At 37.7% G+C, this 18,939-nt stretch overlaps 1 protein-coding gene across 1 annotated transcript in view; it reads left to right on the top strand.

The window, feature by feature from the left end:
• Clvs2 (clavesin 2) overlaps positions 1 to 18,939 on the top strand; it is a 78,108-nt gene that overhangs the window by 12,355 nt on the left and 46,814 nt on the right. The window contains exon 3 of the mRNA XM_042262121.2: positions 6,208 to 6,382. Coding sequence (XP_042118055.1) covers positions 6,208 to 6,382 — 175 coding nt within the window. The remainder of the gene's footprint in view (positions 1 to 6,207; positions 6,383 to 18,939) is intronic.

The following is an 18,939-nucleotide window of genomic DNA, read 5'->3' on the forward strand; positions in this document are numbered from 1 at the left end:
TGTGAATTTAAATTTTTCTTTAACATGGTTTTATTGTGAATTTCAGAAATTAAAAATGATTTTTTGAAAAGGTGCCCAATTTTAACCTAAAATATATCCTTTCTGTTCTGACTTGCCCATTTCTGCAGGCTTACAAGCCCCAGTTCAGAACACTGTTGGAACATTATGTTTACAGTGAATGTGGAACAGCCACAGAGAGGTATCAAAAACAGCCAGGCACATTTCACAGATTCAAGGCACGTTCCACAGATCCAAGGGACATAAGCTATAGAAGTTTTCAACTCTCCACAAAGTTTTCTGATTTTAGGGACTGGCAGGATGGGTCAGGGGACAAGGGCACTTACCACTCAACCTGACATTTGAATTTCACCCCTGGAACTCTGTGGGTGGAAGGAAAAAACTGACTTCCGAAGATTGTTCTCTGACCTCCACATAAACTCTAGCATGTGCACACCTGTACCCATTCTGCCTCAAACAAATAAACAAGTGTAATAATTTTGATTAGTTTTATTATCTTACATATCCAAGGGAATATTTTTAGAATTTTTACACGGAGGTCTATAGCAACCTGGATATATTCCAGATAGTTGATGATTATTTCCTACAAAAGTAAATAGTCTAACTTAAGATCATTCTTTTTTAAATTTTTTTTTTACCAGTTATGAGCATGTGTATAATGAATTTTCTTTCCCCTTTCCTCCCACCTTCTCTTATCCACGCCCCCATCTCTATCAACTCTCTCTTACCCCTTTCAGTCCCATTCTCAGATTTATGTATTTATGTTTTGTTTTGTGACTCAACAAGTTTAACCAGATGTGTTTATATAATTGTATTGGTTTGGAACTACCATTGGAGCCTTGTTGGCTCACCAGTGACACATAACTGAGGATGACTCCATCCCTCCCAGATCAATTAGGAGCTAGTTCAACAGTGAGAGGCCAGGATGCCTTAGCCCTCTCCCAATCGATCCCTAACTGTGGGCAGACCCATTCACAGGTGACAGACCCATTCTTGGGTGATTCAGTGCAAACAAGTGCGGCTGCTGTAACCACCTGAGTTCAATGGCTGTGTTCTTCTCAGAAGATATACTTCCACATCTTCTGGCTCTTACTTTCTTCCTTTGCCTTCTTCCACAATGTTCCCTGGGCCATGGTGAAGGCAGTTATATTGTAGATGGTAGAAATGTCTTGCTCAAGCCTGGGCACTTGACCTTATTGTCAGATCCCTGAGAGTCTCTGAGTCTGTATTCACAACTATTGGTTGGAATGAGAGGTTTCTCTAATCAGGGCTCAGAGTAGTATTTGGAAGTAGTTTGATGCTGTCAATTTAGCTAAGCAAAAAGAATTAGGTAGATCCCTAGGACCTACGGCACCTACCTCTACCCCATCTTCCCAGCTGTTGATTTTTGACTAGGGTTATGGTACCAGGCATGGATTCCCCCAAGTGGACAAAGCCTTAAAGCAAATCAGAGAGTAAGTGGTTGCCTATCTCCTTAGCAGTCATGCATGTTACTAGTGCACAAGAGTGCTTATCTTACTTGCAGGTTGGCATTGTATGTAGACTGTTGATGCCTTTTCTCCTCTGGTACCCTGAATGGTACCTTCTGGTGCTATGAAAGCTAGCCACTAGGGGGAAGCTTCCACCTCAGTGCCAATCTGTTGTCTTTATTCCTTGAGACCAATGTATGTGGTGTCTTCAGCAATAGGCTCATATTATTAAGTTCTGGTGGAAAAAGCCAGAGAAACAGGAGCAACTCTCAATCATTTTGTTGTTTTATGGGGGCCACCTGGACCAAGAACTTATAAAGAGCACTTCAAACCCGACACTGGGATTTCATTTAATAATAACCGATAGCTTCTAGGAGCAGCATTGGCCAGGCATGCATGACATGTGCCTTCAAATTTGTTTTTTTTAAAAAAATGTACTTTTAATTGATTTACAAGATAATAGTTTCCCATATGACCACATCATACATCTTTGGGTGTAGTCGACCCTCTCCCCACCCCTGGTCTCCCTTATGCAGTATTCCTCTTGTTGCTTAAACCTTTCCAGGACTGGTGTTCTCCCTCTCTACTTTCATATTACCATTATTCTACTATCTCCCCCCCACCCCCACCCCTGAAAATGGCTTCTTTTTAGCTTCCTAGTTTCTAGGTGAACTTCAAGTTGAATACACAACAATTAGAAATTTGAAGCTAGGATTTACATGTGAGAATGAAATGTGGTGTTTGTGTCTTTGGGTCTGGGTTACTTTCAATCAATGTAAGTTTTACTGTTTCATCTATTTACCTGCCAATCCCATAACGTAATTTTCCTGTACAGCTGAATAACACTTCATTGTGTAGGCACCACATTTTCTTTGCCTGCTCATTAGTTGATGGGTATCTAGGCCAATTCCATTTCCTAGCTGCTGTGAATAGAAAAAAAAAAAAAGGATGCAGATGAGCAGCTGTCTCTGCACTAGAGTCCTTTGGTTATACACTCAGGAGTGGAATAGCTGTAGCACATATGGTTTCATTTCTAGTTTTCTGAGGAATCTCCATGTTGATTTCCATAGTGGATAACAGTGAGAAATTGTTCTTCTCGACACCTTCTCCAGCTTTGTTTGTCATTTGATTTGATTTCTTGATAATAATCATTCTGTAATGGGAGAGATAGAAACTCAAAGTAATTTTAATTTTCATTCCCTTGATAATTAAGGACTGAACATTTTCAAAATGTTTGTTAGCTATTTGTATCTCCTTTCTTTGAGACCTCTTTCCTCAGATCTATAGCCTGCTTTTGACTTGGTTGTTTGTTTTCTTGATGTTTTATGTTTCATTTTTTGTTGTGATTTTTCAATGATATTAGTTTTCTGTCCAAGGGTACATGGGAAAAAATTTCCCTCATTCTGTAAGCTGTTTTTTTTTCACTCAATTGACTGTTTTCTTTGCTGTATAGAAGCTGATTTGGAGTTAGTTTTTAATGAAGGTGAGAGATAAAGGTCTAGTTTAATTCTTACACGTAGACATGATCCAGTTTTCCCAACATTATTTGTTGAGGATGCTGTATTTTCACCAATGTGTATTTTTGTTTTTTTTTCAACAAAAAAACCCCCAAAGACAAAATAACAAACAAACAAACAAAAAAAAACCAATCAGTAGATGGGTGAACTTAGATATGAATTTTCTATTCTATTTCATTGATCTACATGTGTTATCACTACACTGCTTTTATTATTATTTTATGGATGCTTCCAGCATTATTCTTTTTTCTTAGGATTATATTGGATGTACAGATCTTTTATGTTTACATACGAATTTGAAGATTTTTTTTTTATCTAGTTCTTTGAAGAATGGCATGGCTATTTTGATTGGGGTTGCATTGATTGAATCTGTACATTGCTTTTTGTAAGCTGGTCATCTTTATAATGTCATTTCTTCTACTCTGTCAGCATGGGAGGTCTTTGCATCTTTAGTGTCCAACATCATTTCTTTCTTTTAAATATTTAAAATTTCTCTTGCTTAGTTTTGCTCCAAGCTTTTTCCCCCTTTTATTGAAAATAGATTTTTTTTCATAGGACATATTCTGATTATGGTTTACTCTGTCCCTAATCCTCTCAGTTCCTCCCCACCACTCCTCCCATCCAGAGCCAGAAGGATGGGGAACAAGAAGGGAACAAGGCCTTTGAAACACAGTTTGAATGATGTACACTCAAACTCACAGAGATGGAGGCAGCATGCTCAAAGCCTGCAGGAAGCTGCACCAGATGGGGTCCAAGAACAGAAAGGAGATGTGAATATATGCCCTTATCTCTAACTCAAAAAACTATATCCAGTTGAAAACCAATTGCAAATAAAAAATTAGTTTTCTCCAAGGAAGGCTTACTGGAGAAATAAACTAATCTCTGTCTCACAAAAGGAACTCAATAGCATAGTTGAAAAAGTTTTAAGTTCTTTGTCTTATAATGTTGAGTTAAAGCATTTCTTTAAACCTTACAAGTCCTTTGTGTATCTACTGAGGCTTCAGGTTTTGTTTTTCTGAGATCCCTATGTGTTTAAATGTGTGTGTGTTGCATCTCTATATATTTCTTGTGCTTTTTCTTTGGCTCTTTTTCTTCTGTTTGTTTTGTCCTGCTCTGATTTGCATGTTTTTGCTTTATTGTATTATTACTCCTTAGATGCCTTTTTGTTTCTAATGAAAGACAGAAATAGTGTGTTATTGCTTTGTGTGTTCATTTTGTTTTATTTTATTTTTCTCTATGATGAATGAGAGCAGTCCCCCAATTTCTCATTCAATGTGTTTGGCCTTGGCGTGTAGAAAGGCTACTAATTTTTGTTTTAATTTTGTATACTGAGATTTTGCTGAAAGTTTAGTGACTTCTAGAAGTTTTCTGGTGGACTCATTACATATTTTAAGCACAGCATCAAATTATTGGCCGACAGGGAGAGTTTGACTTAGTTTCCTATTTGTATCCTTTTTATTTCCTTTTTACCTTCTTGCTTGAGCTAAGACTTCTCATACTCTATTGAACAGGAGGGCAGCAGTGTGAATAAAAAGCCCCATTTGCCCATTCTTTAAAAGGACTACATCAATTTATTCTCCATTTACCATGCTGTTAGCACGGGCTTGTCATACATCACCTTCATTTTGTTGTGGTATGCATTCTCTAAACCAGTCCTCTCTAGGACTTTTACTGTGAAATGATGTTGGATTTCGTCAAAGACCTTTTCTGCATTTGTTAAGATGAGCATGTGATTTCTGTTTTTAAGTCCACTGATAGGATTTATTACACTTACTTGTTTGCCATCTTCTGGGACAAAACCAGAATCATAATTTGGTTTTTTTTTGTGGTCCTCATCTCCAGTGAAATATATAGTACCTTTCATAATCTCACCTCTAAAAATACTCCTCAAAGTTGCCATTTGATGTCTCCTTTTACCTTCTTCGCTGAGGCAGTATCTTAACCTCGAGTCACTGTCCTTGCACTAGTCTCTGATTCTGTTTTACAGGGATGTGTGAACCTATTGGGTTTCTAGACTGTGTCAAGGCACTGGGCTAAGTACAAGGCAGTAAAGCTAAAGATCCTAATCCTTAAATTTGGAGAGCGTAGTTTATCATAGAGGTGTGGTATTGCTTAGCCTTTTCCCTTTTGTTTTTATTTATTGTTTTCTAATTCCATTTCTCCTATGTTCTATTTTTTTATATTTAGTGAGAGAAACACAGTAGAAACAATTAAGGACTTGGAGTGTTTTATACATAGCACTTGCATACAGTGTTCTGGTTTGTTGGGTGAGATTCTGAATCTCATTCTCAAATTTTTCAAGTACAGTTGTCTCCAAGTGTCTTTGGGTATTGGTTTTTCAGCTTTCTACATAGACACCAAAATTTGAAGATGTTTAAGACTGTTTCTAAAATGGCAGTGTATTTGTACATATTTTTTATGCTTCCTATCTGTAGCTTGGTGTCTCTAAGTATCTCTTGATGACTTACAATGTCTAATGAAGTACAAAAGCTATGCAAATGGTTGTATTTATTGGATAATAAAAAGTTCCCATACATGTTCATGGTTTACACATTTTCAAAATGTATTTGATTCTCAGTTGGTTAAAGGCTCAGATGCATGGATAGCCTAGAGGAAAATAAAAATACTACACAATTTTAAACATGCTGTAATACTTTCAAAAGCACTGTTATTTGTTTGGTTAGAATATATGCTTCCTTTCCTAAAGTTTATTTTTATTATTTTAAATTATGTATTTTTAATTGGGGGGAGGGCAGTATTTACACATCCGTGCAGTGCCTACAGAGAAAAGAGGCATTGGATTCCTCTAGAAATAAAGTTATAGCACTGTAAGCCACCGGACATGGGTGTTGGGAACTCAACTTAGCTGTTGTACAAGCGAAGTGTATGCCCATAACACTCTGAGCTGTTGAACCACTGCTACAGTCTCTGCCTGCTAATTTCTGCTTTGTTCTCATGGCCCATTCCAAGTTCCTCTCTTCTTAAAACCATAACAGAAATCATTTCCGGAAAAATTTTGAGATCTTTTAAAGAGAATCTTTAGTTTGCTAAAAGATCAGTTAATCAAACAAATAAACAGCACCCCCCCCCAAATAAGCTTGTCCCCCAAACTCCACCCAAATACAAAACCTCAATAATTTTTACCCAGGTGGCTATAAAAAGTGGTTGTTAGCTTCACATTAATACTTCTCTGTTGCTAATAGGTACACACTGGTGGATATTTTGCGTGCCATCTTACTTTCTTTAGAAGCCATGATTGAAGATCCAGAGCTGCAAGTAAATGGATTTGTTTTGATCATAGACTGGAGTAACTTTACCTTCAAGCAAGCTTCTAAGCTTACACCAAGCATGCTTCGACTTGCCATTGAAGGCCTTCAGGTAAGGATATGCTGATATCATTTCCTTGTCTCCTGTATTTTACTTGTCTAATATGTTAGAATATGGGATGCCTTGTGGGATGATGAAAGCAAAACCCAAAAAAGTATAGTTGTATTTTAGCACAAATCTTAAAGAAAATAATGGACCAAAAGATTGAACAAGGAAAGCACAGGATGGGGGAGGGGAGGCCTGTGATTGATGAAATGAGTCTGCTCTAAGTCTACGCATAAGTGCTAGGGTTGAATGGGAAATTTGTCTTGATAGCCAGAACATGCATTGGTTTTGATGTATTAGTATTTAGGCTTGTTTTTTGTTTCATTTCATTTTCTGTGATGTTAAAATGTTGCTTAATGACTCTATTAAGCTAGTGTATTTGAGACTGAATCATGTTGTCTTGTATATAATTAATAATCAATGACTTTACTGCTCCTTAAGGTATAGAAATCTTTGTTTTGAAATATTTCTTTATATATAATAGGAGTTATTGCTTTCTTTCTCTTTGTCAGTAGAAGGGGTGGTAATATGGAAGCTATGCAGCAATAGTGCATCTTCTATGGAAAAATATTAAACTTGTTGGGAATTAAAAAGTGGGAAATGAGTTCTTATGCGTGCCTTTCATAATCTTGCTATTGGTAAGTTCTTGTTAACTTTCAGGATGCCCTCTACTCACTCATTCTCTCTACTGTGTTCTACTTGCATAATTTGTGGAATTGGTTTTGAGCTCCTAGAACATTTATAAGTTCACTAAAATGATATTATTCAGTATTTATTACCTGTATTCCCAACACATATTCTAGAAGTATGTACAATAACACTTTTATCAATCAGAATGTCTCTTATTTTAAAATAACAAATTATATACTTAATGTTCCCTTAGGAAAGATGCTACATTTTCTTTAAATGGTAAATAAACCTATATATATGTGTGTGTGTGTGTGTGTGTGTGTGTGTGTGTGTGTGTGTGTGTCATTCCATCCTTACTGATGTCTGCAGGCAAATTGATGACCACAGACCTCTTAACAATGTTCCCTTAGGAAAGATGCTACATTTTCTTTAAATGGTAAATAAACATATATATATATATATATATATATATATATATATATATATATATATATATGTGTGTGTGTGTGTGTGTGTGTGTGATTCCATCCTTACTGATGTCTGCAGGCAAATTGATGACCACAGACCTCTTAACAATGGGTGCCTCCTCCAGGCTGCCAGACATCTTAATCAAATTTAGTTCACAGTTTATGGCCTGCCTTTGTACTGAATAAGACACACTGATCTCCACATAGGTTTTTCCTGCAGCAAGTGTCCTGACTTGCTCTTGGTGAGTCAGCTTTGCTGATGACTTATCCTCTTATAACTCCATAGAGACAGTTAATCAGAACCGAGAGAGGGCAAGGATAATGCACATTGTACAATGTGCATGTCATGCATTCTGCCATTTTCTGGCAATCCATAAAGTGCTCTTCAACTTGCGAAGAAAACTGATTTTCACCAACTACCAATTAACACAGAATGATCACCTCACCAGTTATTAACTCTACTTAGCTAGGTCTCATTTTTATTTATATGGAAGCTGGAGTAGGCTTTGTGTTGTTCTACATCCAACACATGTTGCTTGGGAGTCTCTTCATAAGTCTTTGCTGGAAAACAAACAAGGATTTAAAGGAAATTCTTGTTGCGAGTATTGTCAGAGCTTTAAGTGCTTGGTGTGAACCTGGCACGAGCTACAGTTAGCCAGATTAAAATTTTGTTTGAATCTAGAATGGGAAATAATCTCTATTCCCTGCAGAGGCTTTACTGTGCATATGGGGCTTCTTTTTCTTTATTCCCCATAAACTACTCAGCCACCTATTTTTCCCCAAATATCAACACGGTGAACAGGCCTGAAACCTCCAGGCTGACAACCAGGAAATGTTTAAAAGACAAGAGATCTTCCCGAGAATATGTTTGACACATGTATTAGTTACTGTTCTGCTGCTGAGATAAAACATCATGACCAAGGCACATATGAGAGAAAGAGTTGATATGGTTTATAATTTCCAGGGGCTTAAAAGTCTATGATGGTAGAATGCAGGCATGGAGGCTTGAGCAGGAAGTTAAGAACTCACATCTTGAACTATAAACTTAAGCAGAGAGAAAAATAGAAATTGTGAGTCTTTAAATTTTCAATAATAAATTTTTGGAGCCTATTGCCTATGGTGGGACACCTTGCACAGCCTTGATGCATGGGGAGAGGCTTGGACCTGCCTCAACTGAATGTACCAGGCTTTTCTGACTCCCCATGAGGCCTTACTTTTTTGGAGGAGGGGATGGGGGTGGGTTGGGGAAGGGAAGGCTGGGGGGAGGAGGAGGAGGAGGGATGAGAGGGGGATGTGTGGTTGGTATGCAAAATGAATAAAAAAAATTTCTTAATAAAGACAAAAATTCCTTCCTGAAATTATCAATAATAAATTCTCAATAAATGACACTCCTCCTCCCACAAGACAACACTCCCTTAACCTAACCAAACAACCCTACCAACTGAGGTCAAACATGCAGACATCTGAGCCTGTCGGGGGGAGGTTACTGAACTGTAACTCCAAATTATCTTCAGTTCATATTGATTGTTTCTTGAATCTGTGTCTATACAACTACCTCTAAAATACTGTTGATTTTGCACCCTTAGATTGCTAAAAGTTTTCCATTATGACACACTTAAGCTTATAGTTTGTCTCATAGTGAAGTAATAAAATCTGACTTTTAAAATTAAGTCTCTGGTTTAGCTTGAATTTACAATATGGAAAAAAGACTGTTAATGAACATTGTTATATATTCCAATCAGGATATAATATGAACAATTTTCAAGATAAACATGAGTTGGAAACCTGTTTGGAACAGAGACACTCTATTTCAGACTGCTATCCTGATGACCATGAGAACCAAGAGTACCAGCAGTACCACAGATGTAAGCCCCTTCCCCCAACTAAACCACTCAAGGCAATTAAGAAATCTGAATGGTTTTAGTAACTTGGCAATAGTATACTCTAATTCTGCTTCATGTGACTTTTACTTAGATTAATATAAATAATATTCCAAGATGTTGAACCCAAAATAAGAAAGGCTACCAGTGAGCCTAATGGAAGATGGGAAGCTAATTTTAATGAAGACTTTTATGAATGGATGCTATTGTTTTGAAGAGGTCCTGTCTCCCTTATTTTTGAGTCATCTATGTGGTGGTATTGTGTTCCCCAAAATATCATGTACCTTAATAAACTTATCTGAAGTTTATAGAAAAGCCACTAGTTAGGCAGAGATAGCACACACCTTTAATCCTAGCATTCCAGAGATAGAAATCCCTCTGAATCTCTGTGAGTTCAAGGCCACATTGGAAAAAGCCAAGCATGGTGACACACGCCTTTAATCCCAGAAAGCCAGCCTTTAATCCCAGAGAGTGGTGGTAGAAAACAGAAAGATATATAAGGCATGAGGACCAGAAACTAGAAGTTTTTTGGCTGGTTAAGCATTTGGCCTGGTTAAGCTTCAGGCTTTTGAGCAGTAATTCAGCTGAGACCCATTCCAGATGAGGACTCAGAGGCCTCTTGTCTGAGGAGACAAGACCAGCTGAGGATCCAGCGAGGTGAGATAGCTGTGGCTTGTTCTGTCTCTCTGATCTACCAGCATTGACCCTAATAACCGGCCTCGGGTTTGATTTTATTAATAAGAACTTTTAAGATTCTTGCTACACATCTATCTAATTTGTCTTTATATAACCAGCCCCTCTTTTTTTCCCCCTGAAGCAAACTAATTTGGGTGACCTCTATAGAGTTAGGATCTCATCCCTACTTTATACAGATATATGGGAAGTACTATAGGTCTACCTGTGTACTGTGACCTACAGTAAAAGGTCAACTGAAAGAACATATGAAAGGATGGATGCAGGAGTCAGAAAGAACTAGAACCAGATGGCAGTGCTGCCACTCATCAAGGACTTGTGAAATTACATACCTTGCCTGAATCTCGTTCTAGGTCTTTACACTAATCTGAAGTGTTATTGTGAACGATACATCTTGCACCTAGCAGGTGATACCTTAGCTAAAGTTGGTGTGGATCAGATGATTTTTTTGGTAGCATGTTTTTTTAGTTATCAGGATGGACTGTTTCCTTTTTGAGAAATTTGAGAATTGCGAAATACAGCAATTTCTCAATTTTAGCTGTTGTTGTTGATTAACTTTGGGAATCTGAATAGTCTCTCTCTCGATCTCTCTCTCTCTCTCTCTCTCTCTCTCTCTCTCTCTCTCTCTCTCTCTCTTCTTGGTGCTCATGTTGTATATAAATAATTACATTTTTACATGTTTCTTCCCCATGGTTAAATAGCATCTATACATTTCACAGTGGATATAAAATAAAATACTCTTTAAAATACTCTTTCAATTGGGAAGCCAGAGAAATAAAAAGAGATTATTTCCCTTGGAGCAATTTAGCATTTATTTCTTTGATGAAGCACTCCATCCACAGCTGAAAAGATGCTGTTTGTGAAGATAGTGTTGGCTTTGGAACTTGTGCAAAAGTTTGCTAAGGGAACGGACAAGAATGGGATTTAGGCAAGGGGACACTCAGAAAGTACTTTGAACAACACAACTCAGAACTAGGGAGAGTTGGGACTACATAATGAATCCATTCCCGTGTGATGGCAGGAAGAAATGAATTGAGGAAGATGAACTTGGGGAGGCAGGCCATGATCTGGACCACTGGGATAGAAGAGTTCAAGTTAGTTCCTGTTTGATCACTTTTCCACTTTGGAGAGATTTTCTGAGTAGAAGAAGAAATACGGGGCAAAAGATTAAGAAACTGAATCTTGAGGACCCCCAAATTACCCTTACGTTAATCAAGTTCATTTACGGAGTGGGAAGTGAAACTTCAGTGAGTTTAAGGTACTTAGCCAAATTTTCTCAGTGGATACTTAGTGGTAAGAATAGTTACCAGAGTCTGGACATCAATGTCTTTACCAAGGATTCTGTTGTTATTGTTGATTCCTGGATTGAAACAAAGAAATATTCAGTAACACCAGCTTAAAGTAACTCCAAATCCTCATATTTGAATATAATATAAGCAAAATACTCATAATATGAATGCTCACTTCTAGTTAAAGAAATCACAAATGACTGTCTTGTTTTTTGTACTTTGTTGACACTCACCAGCAGATCCATTGTGTGTTCTCTGGTGAATAACCTCCTTGACTGCCTACTGACTCAGAGTCTCTGGGATATAGCATGAAGGCTAAGGTAAAGACAGGTTTTGTTAGTATCCAGGAGACCTTTTATAAATGCCAGTATATATTGACAAGACATTTAGTTTTGACACAAAGGGGGCTTTGTGTATTTTGTCTGTAAAGAATACCAGCCATTTTCAAAATATAAAAGGCATCAAATGTTTTGATCAACACAGTGTGTTTTCTTGATAGGTATAGTCAATATTAGCTCTGTGTGAAGGAAGAATATATTTAGGTTTCTTTGGAGAGAAAGAAAAGAGAAAATTGTCTTGCTACTTACAAGAAGTTAATTGATTAGTGTAGTCACAGAAACAGGAAGTTTCATTTAAAATCAATATAAGATTAAATGAATGTGACTTGTAGATGGAAGGTACCTTCCTGAGAATCCAATTAAAGTGTGACATGTTTAGAAATACCTGGAGCAGATCAGTCTTTGAATTCAGAATGAAATGATGATTCCTTTTTGAGTATATTTTATTTCTTTTGATACGTTACTTTTTGAAACTTCTTTAGCAATAAAAAGTCAATTTATAAAAAATTTAAAATTGTGTTCTCTTTGTTCCAGTATTGTTCGAAGCCTTTCAGATATGCTTATCTGTTATTCTCCTTGGCGCTGTCCTGCTGTGTCTCTGTGCTTTTACTTCCACAGTTGCCCTGGAATCCCCTAATTCCATCTGCATAATGCATCCAAGACATGCTTGCTAGCAAAGGGTTTGGCTGTGACAAGGGGCTGAATAGGTCTTTGATTGCTACATAAAGCCCAAATGTAGGACCATTGAAAAGTACCTAACATGGTGCCAGATACTCCAAGATTCCTTATTAAGTAAGACTTGAGAAAGAATAAAGAATATGTTGTCAATTCACCAGCCTTTTCATTTGACTCAAGGACCCTGCTAACTCAGAGAGCTCTGATCATTCATGCAGAAGGCAAAACGTGCTGCCACTACACATTCTGATTCTGACTCTTTGGAAGCCCAGTTACACATAGGGAATCTTGCCAAAGTCATAGTACGCGCTAACGACTTGGAACATAACTCTTGATGGCCATTGAATGAGGAGCTTCTTAACTCCAATGTAGCCTTAGCTTATTCAATCTTCCGAATCCTACTTGTTAATGTGGGTAACTATGAAGTCACGTGTGTGCATGCACATATGTGAAGAGACTAAGTAAGAATAGAAGAAAAAAGTGGTAATACTGATGGACTTAGGGCTTCATAGAAAACCTATAGTCTACTTTACTGCTGCTCTTTGTGATGGTTGCTTATCTACTAGTAGGTTACTAGTAGGTTCCAGGCATACAACATTTGGACAATGGTAGACACCTCTTGCTTGCAAGCTGCCTTTCAATTATAAGGCAGCATTGACTAGACAGTGTTGAAATGATACTTATCTCGAAAATGAACACACGGCCTCATGATCTGTATTCATTTAGACAGCCTGGAGGGAAGAACATTTACTTTCACATTTTGTATGCACAGACAGAACCATATTTGAGAAGCAGCGACAAGGGCAGTGTGTAAAAAAAAGTCACATTTTTCTCATCACATGCATAGCTGTCTGAGCTAAGTATGCTTCCTTTCAGGAAGTTGTTACTTAGCCTAAAACAAAATGAGTGAAAACACTGAAGCTGCTTAATTTTGTGGTGTGAGAATATGTTTTGACTGAATGGTTTAATTCATAGAAGTAGGACACTGTCACCCTTAAAACCTGACATTAGGTATCTAAAAGGTATATATATATATATATATATATATATATATATAAATTCAGTTCAACGAGCTTGTCAAGACACTGATAATGGTGTACACTGGTGTCTCATACACACACACACACACACACACACACATACATGTATATATATTTGCACACACATATATATGTACATATTAGATCTACATTTTTACTGGATGAAACTGCTAGTCATTTCCTTGTTTGATGGCAATATCTGCTCAGAATACCTAGCTGTGAGGAACTAGGTGTTAAACTTGAACAAAAGTAAAAATATGTGTTGTAGAGTTACTCAACACGTATTTGCTGAAGTAAAGAATAGTAGTAATTATCAATAAAACTTAATACATATCCTCTTTCAACTGCTGACAGAAAGACTTAGTATTATTTACCTTCAGGTAGTTGAACCACTGAAGCTACAAAAAGGAAAGAAAGAAAGAAATTACACCTTTTTTTTTTGTCTGAGCCATTGAGATTTTAATAAATGAAAAGGAAACAATGATCTACCAAGAAAAACTCAAGGATTCAATGATGTCTTCTGAATTCCATTTCTTTGCCTAAGTTTAGATGTTTCTTGAGCCAGAGGACAGAGATGAATCTTACTCATTCCAGCGGCAACATCAATGCATCGTGTATTCTTTCCCCTTAGCAGAACCTCATTCTTATCAATATCTTTAAATCTAAGATGTAAAATGCTCGGGATAGACAGCAAGAGCACCATGATCCTAGGCCCCTGCAGATGTCATAGGTAAACCAGAGAATCTCCAGAAGTTTGCTGCCCAGTCAACTAGGCGAAAACAACAAAGAGATACTGTCCCAAACAAGGCTGAAGGTGAGGACTGGCACCCGAGGTTTGTCCTTTATCTCCATACTCTGCGGCTCCTGTGTGCCTGTATTCTCATACGTGAACACACAGAGATATGCACGTATGTAATATAATGACAAATGTGAACATCTACTTATATTTTTATATATTAGTTTATTACTTGAGTGGCATTGGATCTAACTACAGGTATTAGTAAGACTTACACACTTAGGCTTCAAGTTTATACTCAGCTTTCCTTAAGAGTTTTTGATCTCCTGAGCACTTAATTAAAATAAATACCAGTTTGAAATACCAATCAAAATGCTATTTTATTTTCCTTATAGTTAAAATTCTGCTATCATATTATCTCTTTGATGAATAACATTCTGATTCTATTCACTTAACATTGTTCTGGAAATTAAAATACTCTTCATCTCTCATTGCCACTAGTCTGACAGTCATTTTTTCCCTTAATGTGCCTATTTTTCTTTTCTGCAACTGAAGAAGCCATAATAAAGCCATAAGAGGAATGTCTTTTTGGAGCTTTTCCAGGGAACCCTTTGATACACAGCTTATAGTGTGGTGTTCCTGTAGCCACAAGTAGACTGCATTTGAAACCCCACATTCAAATGGCATGGTAAAATGTGAGGAAGTTCCTTAAGTGAATGCTGGCTGCTGTAACTGACAAGCCAAAGTACCTCAGCTCAATCATCTCTTACATGAATTCTGTGTGCATCTGCCATCAGCAGCCAGTGCTGCTCCTGACTCAGTGGCCTGGGTTTCTTCCTCCTCATTCTTTCCTGCCATCTCTGCATGTGCTTTCCAGTGACCTTGCTCAGTTTCATTCACTGAACTTGGCAGTTGGCAAACCTGAAGGACCACTGTCACAGACCCCACAAGCTAGATTTGCAAACAATATACATGTTACCTCTCCCTTTGCTCTAACTGAAACAGTGGATGCTCACTGTTGCAAAGGAAGAAGCAAAGCATCCCTGTGATACCAGGATGAAGAGGGATTCCTGGACAAGGAACAGTCTTTCTCAGAGCTTGATATGTAGACCAGGCTGCCTTTGAACTCACAGAGATTCTCCTGTATGTACCTCCCCAATGGTGGGATTAAAAGTGTGCACCACCATGATTGACTTCTCTCAGTTTTGTGCTGATGTGGATGAGAATGAGACCACATTTTCCCTTTCTGTAGTATTTATATAGTCTAGAGCAGTTATTGCTTAAAAGTTTTATGTGTTGTTGATATGTATCCTTCCTGATACTTTGAAAGACGAGAGCAAGTTTAGTTTCTAACAGTGTAAAGCTTTCACTCTGGGGTACATGTTTCAGAATCATAGCCAATGAACTGACTTGATTCTTGTCTGGGTTATAAGTTCCTACTTAGTGTGTTTTACTTATAATGTGCAAGTGTTTCAGTTATTCTTTTCTGCTTTTTTGAGATGATGTTTCACAGTGTCTTTTCTTGGTCTTGAACTTACTTAATAGCCCAGGTTAGCCTTGAGCTCTCCTTTCTTCAGTCTTTACCCTAGGAGTCTTGGGATTGAAGGCACAGACTGCCATCCCTAGCTTTTATTTATTTTAATGGGATGAATGGAGAAAGATATGGTTACCTTTCTGTTGTTGTTGTTTTTTCGAGACAGGGTTTCTCTGTGTAGCTTTGTGCCTTTCCTGGAACTCACTTTGGAGACCAGGCTGGCCTCGAACTCACAGAGATCCACCTGCCTCTGCCTCCCGAGTGCTGGGATTAAAGTTGTGTGCCACCACCGTCTGGCTATATGGTTTCCTTTCCTTGGGACAGAAATAAGAGCTACATATATTTTTCATTTTATGGATTTTAATCAAAATATCTTATGCATTAATATAAATAATCTGATTTGGTTATTTGTAAATTCTTTTCAGTTTGTACCTTTGGTGCTCCTTTCTGTCATTTAAATTTCCAGAGAGAGATGAAAATTGTCCTTATTCAGTCTAAACATTGAAAAGTCAACCCTTTTCCTAGTTTATAATCACAAGATCACAGAAATGAAGGCCAAGAGACACTGTTTTTACCAGTTCTCTAAGACATACTTACTCTTTTGAATGGCACTAGTAAGATGACGGTGATGATGGTGGTGGTAATGAAGATGCCGATGTTCTCTGATATGCATGAAATTTTAAAGTATATTTCCTTATGGGGGTGAAATATGAAATATTCTTATTCCCCAAATTCAGAGTTCCAAGAGACACATTAAAATTGATGATAAATCAATCTGGGCAGATTGAACTCAAATTTTAAAGTTGAGAATGCCATTTTCATTTGCAAATAGGCAGCAATTTTCGTAGATGGGATACCTTATCAACTAGCTTCAAAATAAGATCTCAGAAAGATAAGTCTAGTAAACTCACAATCTCTCCTAAGAGGGTCAATCAGAAGCTCATTCTTTACCACATAGGACCAGAGTTCTCAGAGCCCATGAGAAAATGCAGGCATTGGGCCTGGAAAGTCAGAATGTAAGAAGTAGAGAAAGTAGGATGCTAGGGCTCTCTGGCCAGCCAGTCTAGCCAATCAGTGAGCTTCAAATTCAGTGAGTGCCCTTGACTCAAAAATAAAGTGCTATGGGTAGGAGTTATGGCTCAGTATGTAAGAGAACTCACTGTTCATGATTGAGGATGTGAGTTAATATCTCTAGCACCCATGCAAAAAGTGAGGTGTGTCTACATATACCTATAACCTTAGAGCTGTTGGCCAGGGGCTTAGAGAGAGTGGAGATAAGAGACCGTCTTGTGCTTGCTGGCCAGCAGCTTAGCCAAGAAAACCACAAGCTCTAGGTTCAATGAGAGATCCTTGAAAGAATAAGGAAGAGAGTTATAGAGAAATATATACCTGATGACCTCCTCTGACATGTGCAGATGTGTGTACACACATGCACATACACTAGCCCACACAATAAAGTGGAAACCAATTGAGAAAAGCATGCTGTTGAACTCTAGCCTCCACATACACAAGCACACATATATGTTCCTCCTTCACACACACACACATACACACACACACACACACACACACACACACACACACACAGAAACACTTTTATGTGTACAAACACACAGATGTACACATAAGGAAATATAGATGAGAAGATAATTATTTGATTTTAAATATTCAACAAAATGAAAAATGAAATTAATAGGGTGAGGTCAGTGAGTCCAATAAAAGTTCAAATACCATGCCTAGTTCCTAACCTGGATCAATTTTCAGACTCCAAGTCTACAAAGTAGGGAATATAAATTCCCACACAGAAGAATATGTATCTCAAGATAATTGTTTCATTACTTTTTATTTATTTATTTTTATTTTTGAGAGGATCTTATGTAACCAAGGCTGGTCTCAAGCTTTTTCTGTAACCAGGAGTGACTTCTGGTCTTCCTGTTTTCATTTCCTCTGTGTTGAGATTGAATGGTATACATAATCATACCCAGTTTATATGATTTTGGAGATAAAACTTTTGGTCTTGTATAAATCAGACAAACACTCTACAAACTCCATTTTCAGTTAAACCCACAGCCATTTATTTGAATAAGGGTACAGTGGAATAAGGGAGTTACACAGTCATTTCAAGGGCAATTGAACATAGGAACCAAGGTGTCATTCATATCTGGGGACATGAAACACCTTAAATGAAGTACTCTCTACATTAGAGTAGAAATTTACAGGGATAAGAAAATTGAAAGAAAAGGGAGTGGGGAGTAGCTGAATGTTTACTCATAGTATGTCCACTTGATCTGCAGGCTCATATCAGGCTCATTCTACTCATTTCTGAAAAAAATATGTTGCAAGAAGGTAAGTATTTGAGACCAGTAGCTTTAGGTGAAAGCTGAGTTGTGTTTAACCTTCTTCTTTGCAAAATTATAATGTAAAACAAAACCAAGAAGACACTGGATATGATATCATAGAAGAGATGATCTTGTTATATGAAGCAAGTGGAGTTGTGTGGCATGAAGGGGTTGATATATGTAGAGTGTTGCACAAACCTCTCTAGAATCCAGGGAGTTATTCTTCCATGGACAGATATATCAGATGCTAATAGGTTAACCTTGTGTCTTAGTTATTGTTTTATCGCTGTGAAGAGACACAGAGATTTAGTCCATTGTCATCATGGTGGGGAACATGAAAGCAAGCAGGCAGACATGGTGCTGGAGAGTAAGCTGAGAGTTCTACATCTGGATCTCCAGGCAGCCAGAAGAGATGCTTGAGTTTCTGAAACCTCAAAGCCCACTCCCAATGACATACTTCCTCTTAACAGTGCCATGCCCTACGGGCCTATGGGGCCATTTTTGTTCAAACCACCACACCTGGGTTCTTTTACAAGTAATGTATAGAGGGAAGTATTTTTCCCAGAGGTTATGTCCCTGGGGAGTCTACAGGCACAAGTAATCAGAGCACTGTATAAATACAGATAAATTGTCTTCTTTCCTCCATTCTGAGCAGCCCTGAAGGATCGCACACCAGAGCATTTTTGTGGGATCAGCTGAGGCCTTTGTTATAGCTGTTGGATGTCTCTCTCTCCTCTGCTTAGCTCTGTTTCCCTTGATTCTGGTGAGATCTCTTCCTGAGCTATGGTAGATGTTCCTTTCATGTCAGGGGTACTGCTTGACTGTAGAATTTATAAATAATATGGGAAATGTTACATACAGTGTTAAGTGGAACATGACATATGCGACATAAATTAATGTAAAACATTGCCATATTTATGCTGCTAATATATTCAAAAAGAG

This window comes from Peromyscus maniculatus, chromosome 16 (genome assembly GCF_049852395.1).
Source record: "Peromyscus maniculatus bairdii isolate BWxNUB_F1_BW_parent chromosome 16, HU_Pman_BW_mat_3.1, whole genome shotgun sequence".
Taxonomy (NCBI): Eukaryota; Metazoa; Chordata; class Mammalia; order Rodentia; family Cricetidae; genus Peromyscus; species Peromyscus maniculatus.